At 47.7% G+C, this 20,083-nt stretch overlaps 1 protein-coding gene across 2 annotated transcripts in view; it reads left to right on the top strand.

Moving 5' to 3' along the window:
• ATAD2 (ATPase family AAA domain containing 2) overlaps nucleotides 1-20,083 on the top strand; it is a 104,263-nt gene that overhangs the window by 4,530 nt on the left and 79,650 nt on the right. The window contains exon 2 of one of the 2 annotated variants that reach the window (XM_033202398.1): nucleotides 182-279. Coding sequence is in view for 1 of the 2 variants with exons in the window: in XM_033202397.1 (XP_033058288.1) it covers nucleotides 15,805-15,975 (171 nt within the window). In the remaining variant the exon portion in view is untranslated. Of the gene's footprint in view, nucleotides 1-181; nucleotides 280-15,250; nucleotides 15,976-20,083 lie in introns of those variants that run through there. The other variant, XM_033202397.1, reaches the window with a different exon arrangement.

The raw sequence follows: 20,083 nt of genomic DNA, 5'->3' as shown, positions 1-20,083 counted from the left end.
CATTGTAGCTGGCATAAATCCTTGTTGAATTGATATTTTTATTCAAATACAGGTGACGTTGCTGTAACAAAGAAACCCAAAAATATTAGTGACTTAAATGAGATATTGCATCTCTCATGCCACAGCCTGAGCATATACATTCCAGAGCTGATACAGTGTCTCTGCAATATCTGTTACCCAGGCTCCTGATGTCTTATTGGGGGCCATAACTAGAGTGATGCCCTAGTCCACATGGCTGAAGATGGCTTGCCACCCTACCTGCTGATTGCATTCTGACTGGTAAGACCAGAGAAAAGGAGTAGTGGGAGGTTCAAGGACAAAATCGGCAAGTTGTACACATCACTCTGCTCACATTCCACTGACCAAAAGATGCTCACGTGATCACATCCAGGTGTAAAGGAGATCAGGAAGCATACAGTTTATTCTGAGCAGTGCAGGTATTATTTGAGCGTCTCAAGGAAGAAGGGGAGAATGCATACTGAGAGAGAGCCAGCAGTTTCTAAACTGCCATATTGTGCTTTTTTTTTTTTTTTTCCTGTTTCTTTTTTTTTTTTTTTTTTTTTGAGGTGGAGTCTTGCTCTGTCGCCTGGACTGGAGTGCAGTGGCCAGATCTCAGCTCACTGCAAGCTCCGCCTCCCGGGTTTACGCCATTCTCCTGCCTCAGCCTCCCGAGTAGCTGGGACTACAGGCGCCCGCCACCTCGCCCGGCTAGTTTTTGTATTTTTAGTAGAGACGGGGTTTCACCGTGTAGACCAGGATGGTCTCGATCTCCTGACCTCGTGATCCACCCGTCTCGGCCTCCCAAAGTGCTGGGATTACAGGCTTGAGCCACCGCGCCCGGCCCTTTTTTTCCTGTTTCTAAACTTTCTCTTATAAGCAGGAATTACTTTTTAGATGGAAAAAAATAGATCATAAAAAACATACAGGCCGGGCGCAGTGGCTCACGCCTGTAATCCCAGCACTTTGGGAGGCCAAGGCGAGTGGATCACTTGAGGTCAGGAGTTCGAGACCAGCCTGACCAACATGGAGAAACCCCTGTCTCTACTAAAAATACGAAATTAGCCAGGCATGGTGGTGCATGCACATAATCCCAGCTACTTGAGAGGCTGAGGCAGGAGAATCGCTTGAACCTGGGAGGTGGAGGTTGCGGTGAGCTGAGAGGGCACCATTGCACTCCAGCCTGGGCAACAAGAGCAAAATTCTGCTAAAAATATAAATAAATAAATTAATTAATTAATTAATTAAATGATCCTATAATAGAAACTATAAAAAGGGATATGGTTTCAGAAGAGTAGGAGGTGGTTAGAACCAGATTCTGACCTACAAACTCCAATGATCTGGTTAAGGAAGAAATACGAGATGCTGCTCAAAGAAGCCTGTATCCAGTGAAATTAAGATATTAAAGGGCAAGTATTTAGAAGAGAGATAAATAACAAAGGAAATTATAAGAAAGGCCACAGACATGTAAAAGGAGATCCAGGGAATCTACAGCACACAGTACACTGAGCTTTAAGGATTTTTTTAAACTTTTTTTTTTGGAAGGATGTGCTTTTAATGCTTTTTTTTTTTTTTTTTTTTGAGACAGAGTCTTACTCTGTCACACCCAGGCTGGAGTCTGCTGGTGTAATCTCGGCTCACTGCAACCTCCACCTTCCAGCTTCAAGCAGTTCTCCTGCCTTAGCCTCCCTAGTAGCTGGGACTACAGGTGTGTGTTATGACACCCAGCTAATTTTTGTATTTTTAGTACAAAACTAAACCAACCCCAGGTGATCCACCCGCCTCAGCCTCCCAAAGTGCTGGGATTACAGACGTGAGCCCCCGTGCCCAGTCAAGGATTATTATTAAAAAACAAAAACTAGCATGGGTGTAGTAGCTCAAGCTTGTAATCCCAGCACTTTGGGAGACTGAGGCAGAAGGATCACCTGAGCCCAGGCGATCAAGGCTGCAGTGAGGTATGAGTCAGCCACCGCATTCCAGCCTGTGTGACAGAGCGAGACCCTGTCTCAAAAACAATTTGGCAAAACAAAACAACCAAAACCCTGACATTCCCACTTATTTTAATTTGCATTTATCTGATTTGCATTATACTATTTTCCCAAGTTAAAGCGATCATTTCAATACAAAGCAGTTTGTGCTATGGCAGCAAGGTACTATGTGAACTCAGAGGGTAGAGTCCTTATCGCTGGGGGTGGGAAGTTAGCTGGGTTGAAACACAGTATAAGACCCATCCGAATTAGATTGGGGTGGAAAGCAGGTCCATACTTGTGGTATTAGACTCACTGCTGTGTACCATACCTTACATGGGAAAACTGAGAAATTGAACTATATATGTTCAGGAGAGGTCAATAGAGAAGTAAGGCTTGAAAACCACATTGTAAGAATATATCAGCAGGGCGCCGTGGCTCACACCTGTAACCCCAGCACTTTGGGAGGCAGAGGCGAGTGGATCACCTGAGATCAGGAGTTAGAGATGAGCCTGGCCAACACAGCAAAACCCCATCTCTAATAAAAATACAAAAATTAGCCAGGCGTGGTGGCACATGCCTGTAGTCCCAGCTACTGGGGAGGCTGAGCCATGAGAATCGCTTGAACTTGGGAGGCAGAGGTTGCAGTGAGCTGAGATGGTGCCACGGCACTACAGCCTGGGTGACAGAGAGGGACTCTGTCTCAAAAAATATATATATTTTCCAGGCCGGGCGCAGTGGCTCACGTCTGTAATCCCAGCACTTTGGGAGGCCGAAGCTGGTGGATCACCTGAGGTCAGGAGATTAAGACCAGACTGACCTGCCGGGCGCGGTGGCTCAAGCCTGTAATCCCAGCACTTTGGGAGGCCGAGACGGGCGGATCATGAGGTCAGGAGATTGAGACCATCTTGGCTAACACAGTGAAACCCCGTCTCTACTAAAAAATACAAAAAAACTAGCCGGGCGAGGTGGCGGGCGCCTGTAGTCCCAGCTACTCTACTCGAGAGGGTGAGGCAGGAGAATGGCATAAACCCGGGAGGTGGAGCTTGCAGTGAGCTGAGATCCGGCCACTGCACTTCAGCCTGGGCGACAGAGCGAGACTCAGTCTCAAAAAAAAAAAAAGACCAGATTAACCAACATGGTGAAACCCCATCGCTACTAAAAATACAAAAAATTAGCCACGTGTGGTTGTGGGTGCCTGTAATCCCAGCTACTCGGGAGCCTGAGGCAGGAGAATTGCTTGAACCCAGGAGGCAGAAGTTGTAATGAGCCGAGATTGCGCCATTGCACTCTAGACTGGGCGACGAGCAAAACTCTGTCTCGAAAAAACAAAAAACAAAGAATATATCTTCCCTTCTCACTTCCTGTTCCCTTCCTCTCTCTCCTGATCCTCCAACCCCCAAATCTGAAAAGGGTATCTGCCTCACGTGGCCTTCCACCATTAGTTTTGTGGGTGTCTTTTCTAGAAAATACTGATAAAATTCCTCTTGCAGCCTGAGGTCTCACACTAGTGTTCCTTTTTTTTTTTTTTGAGACGGAGTCTTGTTCTGTTGCCCAGGCTGGACTGCAGTGAGGTGATTTCAGCCCACTGCAACCTCTGCCTCCCGGGTTCAAGTAACTCTCCTGCCTCAGCCTCCCAAGTAGCTGGAATTACAGGTGCCCGCCACCATGCCCAGCTAATTTTTTTTTTTTTGTATCTTTATTAAAGATGGGGTTTCACCATGTTGGTCAAGCTGGTCTTGAACTCCTAACTTTAGGTGATCCACCTGCTTCGGTCTCCCAAATGTTGGGATTACAGGTGTGAGCCACCATGCCCAGCCACCAGTCACTGTTCTTGGTTGCAAACAACAGAAAGCATTTCTGGCTAACTTAAGCAGAAAAAAAAGTTTACTGGAAGGTTGAGGAGGGGAGAATTTGGGTGTGACTTAGAGGAGAGGAAGCACAGCTCAGGTTACACTGAGATAATGCTCCAAACATCTAAGAAACAGTTGGTTAAGATGCCACCATTTGGCATGTGCCTGTAGTCCTAACTACTCAGGAAGCTGAGGCAGGACGATCTCTTGAGCCCAGGAGTTTGAGGTTACAGTGAGTTATGATTGCACCAGTGGGCTCCAGTGTGGGCAACAGAGAAACACTTTGTCTTTTTTTAAAAAAGAAGGAGGCCGGGTGTGGTGGCTCACGCCTGTAATCCCAGCACTTTGGGAGGCCAAGGCAGGTGGATCGTCTGAGGTCAGGAGTTTGAGATCAGCCTGGCCAACATGGTGAAACCCTGTCTCTACTAAAAATACAAAAGGTAGCCAGGCGTGGTGGCATGCACCTGTAATCCCAGCTACTTGGGAGGCTGAGGCAGGAGAATTGCTTGAACTCTGGAGGCGGATGTTTCAGTGAGCTGAGAACATGCCATTGCACTCCAGCCTGGGCGACAAGACTGAAACTCCATCTCAAAAAGAAAAGAGAAACCACCATTAATGCCATGCCTCTGTATCCTTTGATCTGCCACCAGAAATAATCTCTGTCCCCGCATCTTTGGGTCATTCCTCCTAGAGGCAATAAATGCCTCAGATAGGAGCAGCCCATTGGCTGGTCCAAGGTCACATGCCTGAGTCCTCATTGCCAGGATTCCAGGGAAATGAAGTGTATTTCCCTGTAGGATTTCCACAGAAGGAGACTGGGCCCTGCCTAAACCAAACCCACCCAAAGAGAAAAATCTTCCAGATAGAAGGGGAATCTGGGATATAGCTAAACATGGAATAGAATAGCTAATATATGGCACATGTCAATAATGTCTCCCCACCTCCATTCAATTAATGTTTTTTCCTCTCTTGTGGGAAATCAGTAAGATTCGGTATACAATTTAAGTAAGCTCACATCTGCAATATTCCTGAAAGAAATCCCCGTTCCAAACTAATGTGTACTTTCTAATTTTGCTACCAAAGAACAGAGAGGGACCCACCTATGACCTCATCCCAAATGAGGTAGTGGAATCATGATTAGCTCTTACCTGAGCCTCTTTTCTGTGGCACGTGAAGTAAGAACACTTGAGTCTTTCTGAAGCAGTCAGGGCTTGTCAATAAGAACCTCCGTTTTTGTTTTGTTTGTTTTTTGTTTGTTTGTTTGTTTTTTTTTTTTTTTTTTTGAGACGGAGTCTTGCTCTGTCGCCCAGGCTGGAGTGCAGTGGCCGGATCTCAGCTCACTGCAAGCTCCGCCTCCCGGGTTTACGCCATTCTCCTGCCTCAGCCTCCCGAGTAGCTGGGACCACAGGCGCCCGCCACCTCGCCCGGCTAGTTTTTTGTATTTTTTAGTAGAGACGGGGTTTCACCGTGTTAGCCAGGATAGTCTCGATCTCCTGACCTCTTGATCCGCCCGTCTCGGCCTCCCAAAGTGCTGGGATTACAGGCTTGAGCCACCGCGCCCGGCCTGTTTGTTTGTTTTTTGTTTGAGATGGAGTCTCCCTCCGTTGCCCAAGCTGTAGTGCAGTGGCGCAATCTCGGCTCATGGCAACCTCTGCCTCCTGGGTTCAAGCAATTCTCCTGCCTCAGCCTCCCGAGTAGCTGAGATTATAGTTGTGTGCCACCACACCCAGCTATTTTTTGTATTTTTAGTAGAGACAGGGTTTTGCCATGTTGGCCAGGTCAAACTCTTGATCTCAAGTGATCCACCTGCCTCGGCCTCCCAAAGTGCTGGGACTACAGGCGCCCACCACCACACCCGGCTTATTCTTGTATTTTTAGTAGAGATGGGGTTTTACCATGTTGGCTCAGCTGGTCTTGAACTCCGACTTCAGATGATCCACCCGCCTCAGCCTCCCAAAGTGCTGGGATTGCAGGTGTGAGCCACCACACCCGGCCTCTACTACCTTTTTTTTTTCCCCCTAAATCAAGTCACTCCTAACTAGAATAGTTAAGATTAGAAAAGATAAAATTGGTCACCAACAGAAGACTAATCCCAGACCAATTGTACTGTATACATTTCCCAGGGCTGCTATATGTAACACATTACCACAAACTTGGTAACCTTTAAAAACCAGGAATGTATTCTCTCACAGTTCAAGAGTCCAGAAGTCTGAAATCAAAGCATCAGCCAGGTTGATTCTTTCTGGAGATTTGGAGGAAGAATCTGTTTCATGCTTCTCTCCTGGCTTCTGGTGGTTGCTGGCAAACCTTGGCATTTCTTGGCTTATAAACACATCACTGCAATATCTGCCTGTCTTCACATCACTGCCTTCTCTGTGTCTGTATGCACCAATCTCTCTATCCTTTCCCTTATAAGAACACTAGTCATTGGATTTAGGGTTCACCATAAACCAGAATAATCTCATGTTGAGATTTTAATTACATCTGCAAAGATCCTATTTCCAAATCAGATCACATTCACAAGGTGAGGTTTATATCCTTTATGAGGGTACAGTTCAACTCTCTAATCCAACCAAAAGCTGAAGCCAGTGTGGTAATTTTATTTTTTACTTTTTATTTTTGAGACAGGGTCTCACTCTGTCACCCAGGCTAAAGTGCAGTGGCGAGATCTTGGCTCACTGCAGCCTCCACCTCCCAGGCTCAAGTGATCCTCCTGACTCAGTCTCCCAAGCAGCCGAGAGTACTGGCGTGCACCACCACACTCAGCTAATTTTTGTATTTTTAGTAGAGATGGGGCTTCGCCATGTTGCCCAGGCTGGTCTTGAACATCTGGCCTCAAAGAATCCTCCTACCTTGGCCTCCCAAAATGTTGGGAGGGCTAAAGCCACCACACCTGGCCCCAGTGTGGTAATTCCTTAATGTTTAATATTATACAGAGAGAATAAAGGAATAGAAAAAAGCTTTTGGCTGACCATCTGTTAGTGTTCTGGAATTTTGATTTGTTTGCTTAGTTGTGTTTTTGTTTTTTTGGGTTTTTTTTTTTTGAGACAGAATCTCGCTCTGTCCCCCAGGCTGGAGTGCAGTGGTGCAATCTTCTCAGCTCACTGCAACCTCTGCCTCCCAGTTTCAAGCAATTCTCTTGCTTCAGGCTCCCAGGTAGCTGGGATTATAGGCGTGTACCACCACACCCAACTAATTTTTGTATTTGTAGTAGAGACAGTTTCACTATGTTGACCAGGCTGGTCTCGAACTCCTAGTGTCAAGTGATTCACCCACCTCGGCCTTCCAAAGTGCTGGGATTACAGGCATGAGCCACTGAGCCCCGCCTGCCTTCATGTTTGACAACTCCAAGAATAATCAACATTCTCACTTGTAACAGCAAAAGTTAGTTTTATCTGTGTTTCTGCTTAATATAAAAGGAATTATACATTTTATTTTATTTTTATTTTTATTTATTTATTTATTTTTGAGACGGAGTCTCGCTGTGTCGCCCAGGCTGGAGTGCAGTGGCGCGATCTCGGCTCACTGCAAGCTCCGCCTCCCGGGTTCCCGCCATTCTCCTGCCTCAGCCTCCGAGTAGCTGGGACTACAGGCGCCCGCCACTGCACCCGGCTAGTTTTCTGTATTTTTTAGTAGAGACGGGGTTTCACCGTGTTAGCCAGGAGGGTCTCGATCTCCTGACCTCGTGATCCGCCCGCCTCAGCCTCCCAAAGTGCTGGGATTACAGGCTTGAGCCACCGCGCCCGGCCGGAATTATACATTTTAAAAATCAGGCTCCTTTTGCTTAATATTCTGTTTGCAAGATTTCTTCATATTATTGCATCTAGTTGTTGTACATAGTTTTTGACCTAGCCATTGCACTTCTAGAAATTTATTCTACAGATACAATGTAGAAGTGATATTTGAACCTATTTATTCATAGCAGTTATGCAATAGCAAGAGAACAGAAACAAATGTTCAGCAAGAAAGGTCTACTTGAATAAAATACAGTGTGTCCACAAAGTGGGCTGTGATGTTGCTGAACAAAGGGAGGAAGTTCTTTATGTACTCACAGGGAAAGATCACTAAGACTTAGATAAAGCAGCACAGTACAGAACAGAGTGTACAGTATGCTACATTTGTGTAAACAAGGTGGAAATGAATACCCATGCAAACACATGCTCATACTTACTTGTATAAGTCAGAGGTTAGAAAACTAGCCGGATGTGGTGGTTCATGTCTGTAATCCCACACTTTGGGAGGCCGAGGCGGGCAGATCATCTGAGCTCAGGAGTTGGAGACTAGTTTGGCCAATATGGTGAAACCCCGTCTCTACTAAAAAGACAAAGAAAAAAAAAATAAGCCAGATGTGATGATGCTTGCCTGTAATCCCCGCTACTCAGGAGGCTGAGGCAGAAGAATCACTTGAGCCTGGGAGGCGGAGGTTGCAGTGAGCTGAGGTCGCACCATTGCACTCCAGCCTGGGCAACAAGAGAGAAACTGTGTTTCAAAAAAAAAAAAAAGGAAAGAAAGAAAAAGAAAACTATGACCTCTTCGGGCCAAATACAGCCTGAGACCTGTTTTTGTAAATAAAGTGTTATTGAAACACAATCATGCCCATTTGTGTCTATATTGTATGTGGCCACTTTTTCACTACTATGGGATTGAGTAATTGCTACAAATATCATACATCCACAAAACCTAGAATATTTACTCTCTGGCTATTTACAGAAAAAGTATGCCAGCCCCTAGAGTAGTGGGTTAAATAGTGGCTCCAAAAAGATATATTCAAGTCCTAACCCTCCTCTTATCTGTCAATGTGATCTGATTTGGAAACCAGGGTCTTTGCAGATATAACTAAGATCTCAAAATGAGATCATCCTGGATTTAGGGTGTGATCTAAATAGTTCAATGACTGATGTCCTTATAAGAGAAAGGGGGGGCTGGGTGCAGTGGCTCACGCCTGTAATTCAGCACTTTGGGAGGCCAAGGCAGGAGTTCGAGACCAGCCTGGCCAAGATGGTGAAACCCTGTCTCTACTAAAAATATAAAAATTAGCTGGGCCTGGTGGCAGGTGCCTATAATCCCAGCTACTCTGGAGGCTGAGGCAGGAGAATCGCTTGAACCCAGGAAGCAGAGGTTGCAGTGAGCTGAGATTGCGCCACTGCACCCCAGCCTGGGCGACAGAGTGAGACTCCATCTCAAAAAAAAAAAAAAAAAAGTGGGGAGAGATTTGAGTACAAGCACAAAAAGACAGGAGAGAAGGACATATGACGGTGAAAGCAGAGTGTGGACTTACACTCCTACAAGCCAAGAAACTCCAAAGGCTGTCAACAGATACCAGCAGCTGGGAGACAGGCATAGAATAGATTCTCACTCAGAGCCCCCAGAAGGAAGCAACATGGCCAACACCTTGATTTTGGATTTCTTGCCTCCTGAACCATCAGAGAACAAATTTCTGTTGTTTTAAGCCACCAAGTTTTTGGTAAGTTGTTGCAGCAGCCTCAGGAAATGAACATGCCTGGTATAGATGATCTCTGGAAGGATACCCAAGAAATGAATAATAACTTTGGTTGTTGATGGGAAGGGTGACAAGATGGCTAGCAAACGGGTGTATGAAGGAGACTTTTAATCCGTATGCTCCTTTGTAACTTAAAACACAACCATATGAATATACTACATCTTGAAAAATAAATACAATGTAAGTAGAAAAGTTAATAACTCCTAATTGGTCTAGCCTAGGGAAGAGAGTTACCTCTGATTATAGCAGGTGTCTAAAATAATCACTGTAAAGCATGTTGCCTTTTTAGTCTGCTCAGCTCTGACCAGCTAAAATAGCCTCCTGCTGGTGTGGCTTCCTGTGGATGGCCTTACAAGGTCACTTTATGTCAACAGCACACCTAGACAAAGTCCTTCTGCTGAAGGCAGACAGGATCTTCTGTAGGCTGTGATCTGAAATAGATCCCCCCATCTGGGTCCGTTTCGCTTCTGCTCACTGCTACTAGTCCAGGCCACCATCTTCTCTCACCGGGACAGTGCAGTAACCTCCTAGTTTTTCATTCTACATCTGTTCTTGCTGCTTCCAATCACTCTCACCAAAGAGCGAATCATGTGACTTCTTGCCTTTGCTGTCCTTTCACAGTTGCTCTTTGCAAATGGATCAAAACCACACTCCCATCCTGGCGTGGTGGCGCTTGCCTGTAGTCCCAGCTACTCAGGAGGCTGAGGTGGGAGGATCGGTTGAATCCAGGAGTTCGAGGTTGTAGCAAGCTGTGATTGCGCCTGTGAAGAGCCACTGCACTGCAGCCTGGGCAATGCAGGGAGACCCTGTCTCTAAAATAAATCAGTGAATGTTTAAAAAAAAAAAGAAAACCCTCCTGGCTGGGCGCAGTGGCTCACGCCTGTAATTCCACCACTTTGGGAGGCCTAAATGGGCAGATCACCTGAGCTCAGGAGTTTGAGACCAGCCTGGGCAACATGGCAAAACCCCGTCTCCACGAAAAATACAAAAAATTAGCTGGGAGCAGAGGTGTGCCCCTGTAGTCCCAGCTACTCCCAGCTACTTGGAGGCTGAGGTGGGAGAATCTCTAGAGCCTGGGAGGTGGAGGTTGCAGTCAGCCAAAATCCTGCCACTGCACTCCAGCCTCGGTGACAGAGTGAGACCCTTTCTCAAAACAACAACAAAACCCCTCTCTATTGTGCTCTTGAAGCACACCATCTGGCCTGTGCATACCCTTGTATTGCTACTTCTCTAGCAATCAACTCTTTCCTCACCATATTCCAGAAGAGCACGACACAAATCACTCTGTGGATAAGAATCACCAGGAGACTTCCTGAAAGCAAGTTTCCAGGCCTTATCTCAGACCCATGAAATCAGGCTCTTTAGAGAAGGCACCTGAAGCTGTGTGTAGTCTGTTGATTTTTATTATTATTGTTATTATTATTGGCATTGAGACCTGCTTGATTTATTCTGATTATTTAATACACAATGATGCAACTGTGATCCCAAAGTGTGCAAAGTTAAAGCCTTCAACTGCTGCTGAGGAGAGGGCAGGAATGGTACACCTGGGGACGGTGGTGAGTCAGGAATGAGGGGCAGGCGGCTATGACCAGGGCAGCCTTCTCCCCAGGGCCAGAGACAGGGAAGTGACCTGAGGAGCAGGACCCAAGGGTAGCGCAGGGTGGAGGAAGGGAACAGAGACCTCCCCTTGGCCTAGGTCAGGAACTCAGAAGTGCCACATGGCTGAGGGAGCAGCAGGCCAGAGCAGGGCCAGGAGAGCACCATTTTTCTGGGGAACTGGAGGCAGGGAGGTGCCCTACAGGAGAAGCCAGTAGGGGCTGCCTGTCCCTGGGGTGGAGACCAGGCTGGAGCAGGCTGGAGCAAGACCTGAAGCAGGCGCAGGGCCTGAGAGCCCGGCTGGCTGGGCTCTGGGGGGCTCCCAGGGCAGCCTGGCCCAGGAAACAGTCCTGACTCTGGCTAATTTTTGTATTTGTAGTAGAGACAAGGTTTTGCCATGTTGGCCAGGCTAGTCTCGAACTCGTGACCTCAAGCAATCTGCCTGCCTCGCTCTCCCAAAGTGCTGGGATTACAGGTGTGACACATGCCTGACTTCAGACCCTTCCTTCCTTCTTTCCTTCCTTCTTTCCTTCCTTCCTTCCCTCCCGCCCTCCCTCCCTCCCTCCTTCCTTCCTTCCCTCCTGCCCTCCCTCCCTCCCTCCTTCCTTCCTCCTGCCCTCCCTCCCTCCCTCCTTCCTTCCCTCCTGCCCTCCTCCCTCCCTCCTTCCTTCCTCCTGCCCTCCCTCCCTCCCCCCTCCTTCCTTCCTTCCCTCCTGCCCTCCCTCCCTCCCCCTTCCTTCCCTCCTGCCTCCCTCCCTCCCCCTTCCTTCCCTCCTGCCCTCCCTCCCTCCCTCCTTCCTTCCCTCCTGCCCTCCCTCCCTCCCTCCCTCCTTCCTTCCCTCCTGCCCTCCCTCCCTCCTTCCTTCCTCCCACCCTCCCTCCCTGCCTCCCTCCCGCCCTCCCTCCTTCCTTCCCTCCCGCCCTCCCGCCCTCCCTCCTTCCTCCCTCCCACCCTCCCTCCTTCCTTCCTTCCCTCCCGCCCTCCCTCCTTCCTTCCCTCACTCCCTCCCTCCTTCCTTCCCTCACTCCCTCCCTCCCTGCTTCCTTCCTTCTTTTTGAGATGGAGTTTCGTTCTTGTTGCCCAAACTGGAGTGCAGTGACGTGATCTCAGCTCACCACAACCTCTGCCTCCCAGATTCAAGAGATTCTTATGTCTCAGCCTCCTGAGCAGCTGAGATTACAGGCGCCCGCCATCACACCTGGCTAATTTTGTATTTTTGGTAGAGATGGGGTTTCTCCAGGTTGGCCAGGCTGGTCTAGAAATCCCAATCTCAGGTGATACCGCCTCGGCTTCCCAAAGTGCTGGGATTACAGGCGTGAGCCACCCTGCCTGGCCTCAGATTGACCTTTCAAGTCCACTATATGTTTCTCTCCTCTTCCTTCAACCACTCTCTGTCACATGACCCTGTTTCATTTTCTTTGTACCACTTGCTATAATGAAGTTACCTTGTTTATTTACTTGTTTATTCACTGAGTACCTCTTAGAATATAAGCTCCATGAACCTAGGGTTTCTGTTTGTGTTGTTCACTGCTTTACTCCTTGCACCTCTAACTATGCTTAGAATAAGATGGGGGCTCAATTAGAATTTCCTGAATAAACAAATCAAATGAGATGGTATATACAGTATATAGTCTTGTGTTTTTTGTTGTTGTTGTTGTTGTTGCTGTTGTTGTTTTGATAGAGTCTCGCTCTGTCGCCAGGCTGGAGTGCAGTGGCGCCACCTCGGCTCACTGCAACCTCCGCCTCCCAGGTTCAAGCAATCTTCCTTCCTGCCTCAGCCTCCCAAGTAACTGGGGCTACAGGTGTGTGCCACCACGCCCAGCTAATTTTTTGTATTTTTAGTAGAGACGGGGTTTCACCATGTTGACCCAGATGGTCTCAATCTCTTGACCTTGTGATCTGCCTGCCTCGGCCTCCCAAGGTGCTGGGATTACAGGCGTGAGCCACCATGCCCAGCCGTATATAGTATTTTAAAACCAAGTAATAGTAAACTCTGCTACTTTTTAATTTTTTAAACTGTGCTACTTTAAATGTTTTTCCTTCCTTTTTCACTTATGTTGGTTAAACAATTATTTTAAAGTTTTTTCTATTGTAAAAGTGAAACATATTCATACAAGAAAAATCAGAAACATTTTGTTTGGGCATAGTGGCTCACACCTGTAATCCCAGGCTTTCGGAGGCCGTGGTGGGAGGATTGCTTGAGACCAGGAGTTTGAGACCAGCCTGGGCAACAGAGTGAGACCCTGTCTCTAAAAACAAATTAGCCAGGTGTGATGGCACACACCTGTGGTCCCAGCTACTAGGGAGGCTGAGGTGGCAGGATTGCTTGAGCCCTGGAGGTCAAGGCTGCAGTGAACCGTGGCTGCGCCACTGCACTCCAGCTTGAGTGACAGAACAATAATCTATCTTCCTGGGGACAGGCTCGCACCTGTAATCCTAGCACTTTGGGAGGCCAAGACAGGTGGATCACCTGAGGTCAGTAGTTCAAGACCAGCCTGGCCAACATGGCAAGATCCCGTCTCTACTAAAACTACAAAAATTGGCTGGGCATGGTGGTGCACGCCTGTAATACCAGCTACTTTGGAGGCTGAGGCAGGAGAATCACTTGAACCCGGGAGGCAGAGGTTGCAGCGAACTGAGATCATGCCACTGCACTCCAGCCTGGGCAACAGAGCAAGACTCTGTCTGAAAAAAAAAAAAAGAAAAAAAGAAAAAAGAACAAGAACCTGTCTCAAAAAAAAGCAGGACTCCCAGTTAAATGCGAAGTTCAGATAAACAACGAATACTTTTTATATGTCCCCAGACATTGCATTCTTCATTAAGCAGCCACACAGATTATTTTTAAAGTTGGAATAAGTCAAACCACTGTTCAAAACCCTGAGATGTCTTTTCATCTCAGGGTTTTGAATGGGAATTTGGGGGCTATAATAAAGGCCCTCAAAAGTTTCAAACTAAGACCCAGAGTCCCGTAGGCTCTGCTCCCAGTGGCTCTGTTCTCATTGGCCTTGCCGCTCTCCCCTTCCTGCTTCCCGCTTCTCTCTTCTCCCAGAACCATCTAACCTTTAGGCCTTTGTCAGACTTCTCAGCTAGACCTTCTCTAATCACCCTATTTTCAATTGCACTCTTCCCTCCCCCTTCTCTACTTTATATTTCTCTGTAATGCTTGCCACTTTAAAACTTTTACATTTAGTTTATTGTCTTTCTCCTTCCACTAGAGTTTAAGTTCCATTAGGTCATTTTTGTTCTTTTTATTCACTGCTGCATCCCCACTGCTTAGAATAATGCCTGGTACATAATAGAGTCTCAATATGTATTTAACAAATATTAAATTAATGAACTGCAGTTATCCAAATCAATAAACAGCTTTCATGTATTTCACTAGGATCCCTTGGACATTCTGATCATTCAGCGCGTTATCTATTTCAAAGTAGTCAAGTAACTGCCATCTTAGAGGAGCCATCTTCTGTATTCTATGATAATAGCAAACGCTTATTGAGCACTTATGATGTGCAAGCATGGCTCCAAGGTATAACAATAGTATTTTAGGGCCTTAGGTATTATAAATGGAGTTACTTTCCGAGTATATATACATTCCGAAATACATCTAAAAAGTATTTGTTGTGTATCAGAACTTCACATTTAACTGGGATTCCTGCTCTCTTTTATGAGGCAGTTTCTTGCTGTTTTTTTTTTTTTTTTTTTTTTTTGAGACAGAGTCTTGCTCTGTTGCCCAGGCTGGAGTGCAGTGGCACGATCTCGGCTGGCTGCAACCTGTGCCTCCTGGCTTCACGCAATTCTCCTGCCTCAGCCTGTGAGGAAATTAGAACCTGGAGAGGTGAATAATTTGTTCGAGATCTTCTACGTGGGATGTTCAATGGCAAAGATGAGTGCAGAACCCGTGTCCTTAACTAAACGATGGCACTCTGCTGACTTGCTTTTAGCTCCTTGTGTTTTCTTTCTTTTTGGTAGTTAACTTGTTTTCGTTAAGCCCTCAATTAAAAAAAAAAAAAAAACTCTTTTTTTTGTGTGTGTGTGACGGAGTCTCACTCTGTCCACCAGGCTGGAGTGCAGTGGCGCGATCTCGGCTCACTGCAAGCTCCACCTCCTGGGTTCACGCCATTCTCCTGCCTCAGCCTCCCTAGTAGCTGGGACTACAGGCGCCCGCCACCGCGCCCGGCTAATTTTTTGTATTTTTAGTAGAGACGGGGTTTCACCGTGGTCTCGATCTCCTGACCTTGTGATCCGCCCGCCTCGGCCTCCCAAAGTGCTGGGATTACAGGCGTGAGCCACCGCGCCCGGCCAAAAAAAAAAAAAACTCTTAAGTCTCAAAGTCAAAACCTGTCAAAGGCCAAGTGCTTTATTTACCTCCTTTCAAGGAGTGGGCATTTTGCATTTGAATCCTAGATGGCGGGAAGCAGCAAGCAGGTGTCAACAGGGGTGGGGAGGAGACGCCGGGCCCCGCCAGCCAATCAGAGCGCGCGGAGGCCTCCCTTCCCCCGCCGTCGTCCCCGCGCCAAAATTCCAAACGGGCTGCGCACCGCTCCCGCCGTCTCCTTCCGCCGGGCTCAGCGAGCCGGAACTATGTGAAGAAAAAGAAGTCAGCGTTGTCCGCCGACTGTCTGGTCAGGTCCTCTATACTGTCGGCCTGTGTTCCTCTCCACGTTGGCCTGGCCTCCTTCGCTCTACAAATGGGAGGAGAGTTTCGAGCCTGCTGTTCTATGGTGGCGGCGTGGGCGGGACAGGCGGCGGAGGGATCCTGGGCGCGCGCGCTGCGGTCGCTGGCGCGGAGCTTGTGGCGCCAGAATTCGGAGCGCGGAAGAGCCAGAGCTGCGGCCGCCTGGAGCTGGAGCCCTCTGCAGTCGCGCACGCCGAGGCCTTTAGGGAGAGAAGATGGTGGTTCTCCGCAGCAGCTTGGAGCTGCACAACCACTCCGCCGCCTCGGCCACGGACTCCTTGGACCTGTCCAATGAGTTCCTCAGTCTGGAGCAGATCGGCCGGAGGCGGCTCCGCTCGGCTGGCGCGGCGCAGAAGCAGCCCGTGGCGACCACAGCCAAAGCGGGCGTGAGTACCGGCCTGAGGCAGGCTCCCTGGGCGGTTCCCGTGGGGACTGCCCGCAGCCCGGCGCCCGGAGGGGCCTGGGGGTGGGCGGCGCTGGTCGAGGTGACAGTTGTCGGGGGAGAAGTGTGATCGAGGACGAGTAAAATGGAAGCCCTGGGGATCGGAGGTGCGGGTCGGGTCGCAGAGCTGAGGCTGGCCGGGAGAGGACTAAGCATTTGGTCACCACCTACTTTTACGCAAGAGGAAATCGAAGCCTGCCACAGCGGAGTGCAGTCTGGGGCCAAGCAGCAGCTGTTCGGCCGCCCCCAAGATCCCCCTCCCTGGCCGATCGATCGCCCAGGCTCCTGCCCTAGGTTTGCATCAACCTGGAGGCAACACGCATCCTCTGACTGCTTTCTGTCTGCGCCATAAACGTTGGGGGGTGGGAGGGAGCACAGGGACGGACAGGTTGTAATTCAGGTTCTCTGACCTCCATTAACGATCCAGAGGGGTTCCGTAATAAGAGCGCAGTGAATAATACCAGGTTGCATAATGTGGAGGGATGAGGACCAACATTTCCTGTACCCCCCCCTTCCAAGCCTCATCATAACCCTTTGAGAATGCATGGTTGTGATATCTCTTTGACAGATGAAGAAACGGACTCAAAAAGGTAAACAGTAAGGGGTAGATCTAAAATTGGAACTCAGATTGCCTGCCTCCCAAATCGTTCCCTTTCTCTTCCGTCATGCTGCAGTTACAAACAGTGTCTATAGGGGAAGTTTGGAAGGGAGGAGGGTCCTCTTGAAAGAAGTGCTGCTTCTAGGTCTGAAGTACCGTGAAGGTTTTTGCAGGCCAGAGTTAAAGCTGAGCAGAGTTACTCTCCTCCCATCCACCTCCCCACCCCAGCTGCTGAAAGAGGCCTAGGTGGAAGGGTTTCAGCATTCACAGAAGGTTGAAGAAGTCGAGGAAGCTCGCTAGTAAATTTAGTTAAAGCAGCAAGTAATATAGTTGGATTCAAGGTGTTGAAGTGAGTGAGGGTAGGCATGGAGTAGGAAAAATAGGACCTGAGAGAGGGTTGGGAACTTGGGAGTGAGAATGAGAGGCTCAGGGGAAGTGACAATGTAATCCTTTTCAGTTCAGCAGACGATTTCAGGGTCTTGTATTAAGTCTCCTATTAAGATCTTGTGTTTAGATAACTATATAAAATTAGTTGCCGGTATCTTTTCTGGGCATCCCATTCTGGTTGCTACTCTGCTGAGGGGAGTGGGTTAAAAACTATAGTCCCTTCAATCTCTGAAATTGTGATTCTGAATTGAAAAGACAAGTAATTTCCTGACTCAGGATTTGTTTCTCAATCATGTGCCAGGAATTGGCAGAGACCTGAAGAGGCCAAACACTTCTGCACTGAAATTGGTTACTGGACTTATTAACCTGTGTACAGAAAAGCTATTTCAATACTGGTTGATTATTTATGTCCAGGATAACGCTAGATCCTATGAACATAATGATACATACTGATGTATGAACACTGGTTAAATACATAGACTTTTTTTTTTTTTTTTTTCTTGGAGATAGGGTCTCGCTCTCTCATCCAGGCTGGAGTTCACTAGTGCGATCTCAGCTCACTGCAACCTCTACCCTCCTGGGTTCAAGCAGTTCTCCTGCCTCAGCCTCCCAAGTAGCTGGGATTACAGACTTATTCCTCCACGCCGGGCTAATTTTTATATTTTTAGTAGAGATAGGGTTTCTCTATGTTGGCCAAGCTGGTCTCAAACTCCTGACCTCAGGTAATCCACTCGCCTCAGCCTCCCCAAATGCTGGGATTACAGATGTGAGCCACCCTGCCTGGCCAGATATACAGCTTCTTAAGAAAACTGTTGGCCAGGCGTGGTGGCTCATGCCTGTAGTCCCAGCACTTTTGGACGCTGAGGTGGGCAGATCGCGAGGTCAGGAGGTTGAGACCATACTGGCTAACACGGTGAAACCCCGTCTCTACTAAAAATACAAAAATTAGCCGGGCGTGGTGGCGGGCCCCCTAGCCCCAGCTACTGGGGAGGCTGAAGCAGGAGAATGGGGTGAACCCAGGAGGAGGAGGTTGCAGTGAGCCGAGATCGCGCCACTGCACTCCAGCCTGGGGGACAGAGCAAGACTCCATCTCAAAAAAAAAAGAAAAAGAAAACTGTTAATTATGAATTTCAGTTTCTGCTTCTCAGGTTTACTGATAATCAGCAGGTTTCTACACTTGTTAATTGGGGTGATACCCACCACATTGGTAGTGAGGATTAAATGTGATCATGCATGTAAGGAGATTAATTGAACAGTTAGCATATAGTTAGGACTCAGTCGTTGTCAGTTATTAAGACCATCGTCAGTTTTAGTTAATGGCCACTCCCGTTTTTTTCAGTTCCTCGGGAAAAAAACTTTAGGTCATTGTTGACTCCTCACATCCAGTGCATTAGCAAATTCTGTTGGCTCTACTTTCAAAATATATTCCAAGTCTGACCACTTTATATGTCCTCCAGTGTTGCCATGCTGGTTCAAGCCATAATCTCTTTCCTGGATTATTTACTTATTTATTATTATTATTTTGAGACAGAATCTTGCTCTGTCACCCAGGCTGGAGTGCAGTGGCATGATCTCAGCTTGCGGCAATTTCCGCCTCCCGGGTTCAAGTGATTCTCCTGCCTCAGCCTCCCAAATAGCTGGGATTACAGCGCACACCACCACGCCCAGCTAATTTTTGTGTTTTTAGTAGAGATGGTGTTTCACCATATTGGCCAGTCTGGTCTCAAACTCCAGGTCTTAGGTGATCAGCCCACCTCAACCTCCTGAAAGTGCTGGGATTACAGGTGTGAGCCACCACACCTGGCTGTCTTTCCTGGATTATTGTAATTCTTGATTGGCCTCCTTCCTGTTTTCTACTGTTTGATGTATATATTATGCCCCCGCCTTCCCTCAACAATCAGTTCTCTTTATGTATTTATTTGTTTTTGAGACAGAGTCTTGCTGTGTCACCCAGGTTAGAGTGCAGTGGCACCATCACGGCTCACTGCAGCCTCAACCTCCCAGGATCAAGTGATCCTCCCACCTCAGCCTCCTAAGTAGCTGGAACTACAGGTGCACGCCACCACACCCAGCTCATTTTTAAGTTTTTTTGTAGCGATGGAGTCTCACTGTATTGCTCAGGCTGGTCTTGAACTCCCGGGCTCAAGCAATCCTCCAGTTTCAGCTTCCCAAATTGCTGGGATTAAAGATATGAACCACCATGCCCCACCAATAGTCAGTTCGTAATGCAGTGGATCTTTTTTATTTTTTATTTTTTTTGAGACAGAGTCTCACTGTGTCTCCCAGGCTGGAGTGCAGTGGCGCGATCTCGGCTCCCGAGGTGGAGGTAAGCTCCACCTCCCGGGTTCACGCCATTCTCCTGCTTTGGCCTCCAGAGTAGCTGGGACTACAGGGGCCCGCCAACACACCCAGCTAATTTTTTGTATTTTTAGTAGAGACGGGATTTCACCGTGTTGGCCAAGGTAGTCTCAATCTCCTGACCTAATGATCCGCCCACCTTGGCCTCCCAAAGTGCTGGGATTACAGGCGTGAGCCACTGCGCCCAGCAAATGCAGTGAATCTTTTAAATTAAAAGTCAAAACAGTTGATCACTCAAAACCCTCTTGAGACTCCCTATTTAAGTGAAAGTCTGTAAGTTTGGGAGCAGCCCTAAGCATCCCTGCCTCCTTTATAATGACATCTTTTTCTACCCCTTTACAAAACCCACTCTTTTCCAGCCACACAGGCATACCTATTCCTTTAATACCAGGGCCTTTCCATTTGGTATACCTCTCCTGGAAGTACTCTTCCCTTGGATATCTGCATGACCAATTCTTTTAACCTTTTTTTTTTAACGTTATTTTAAACCAAAAAACAAAACCTCAGGAGTTACAGTATTTTAATGTGGTCCAGAAATTGTACAAATAAATAACTCAGTCCTTATAACCTTGCGTGGTAGATAAGATTTTTTTTTATATGAGAAAACCGATGCACAGAGACTTAAATAACTTGCCCAAATTCACCTTATAGTAAGCTGTGTGACTGTGATTCAAATTTAGGAGTCTGTCTACCTCAAGTCTTTGCTAAA

This window comes from Trachypithecus francoisi, unplaced genomic scaffold, assembly GCF_009764315.1.
Source record: "Trachypithecus francoisi isolate TF-2019V2 unplaced genomic scaffold, Tfra_2.0 Lachesis_group7, whole genome shotgun sequence".
In the NCBI taxonomy this organism is placed as follows: Eukaryota; Metazoa; Chordata; class Mammalia; order Primates; family Cercopithecidae; genus Trachypithecus; species Trachypithecus francoisi.
This window is presented reverse-complemented; position numbering and strand designations above follow the sequence as displayed.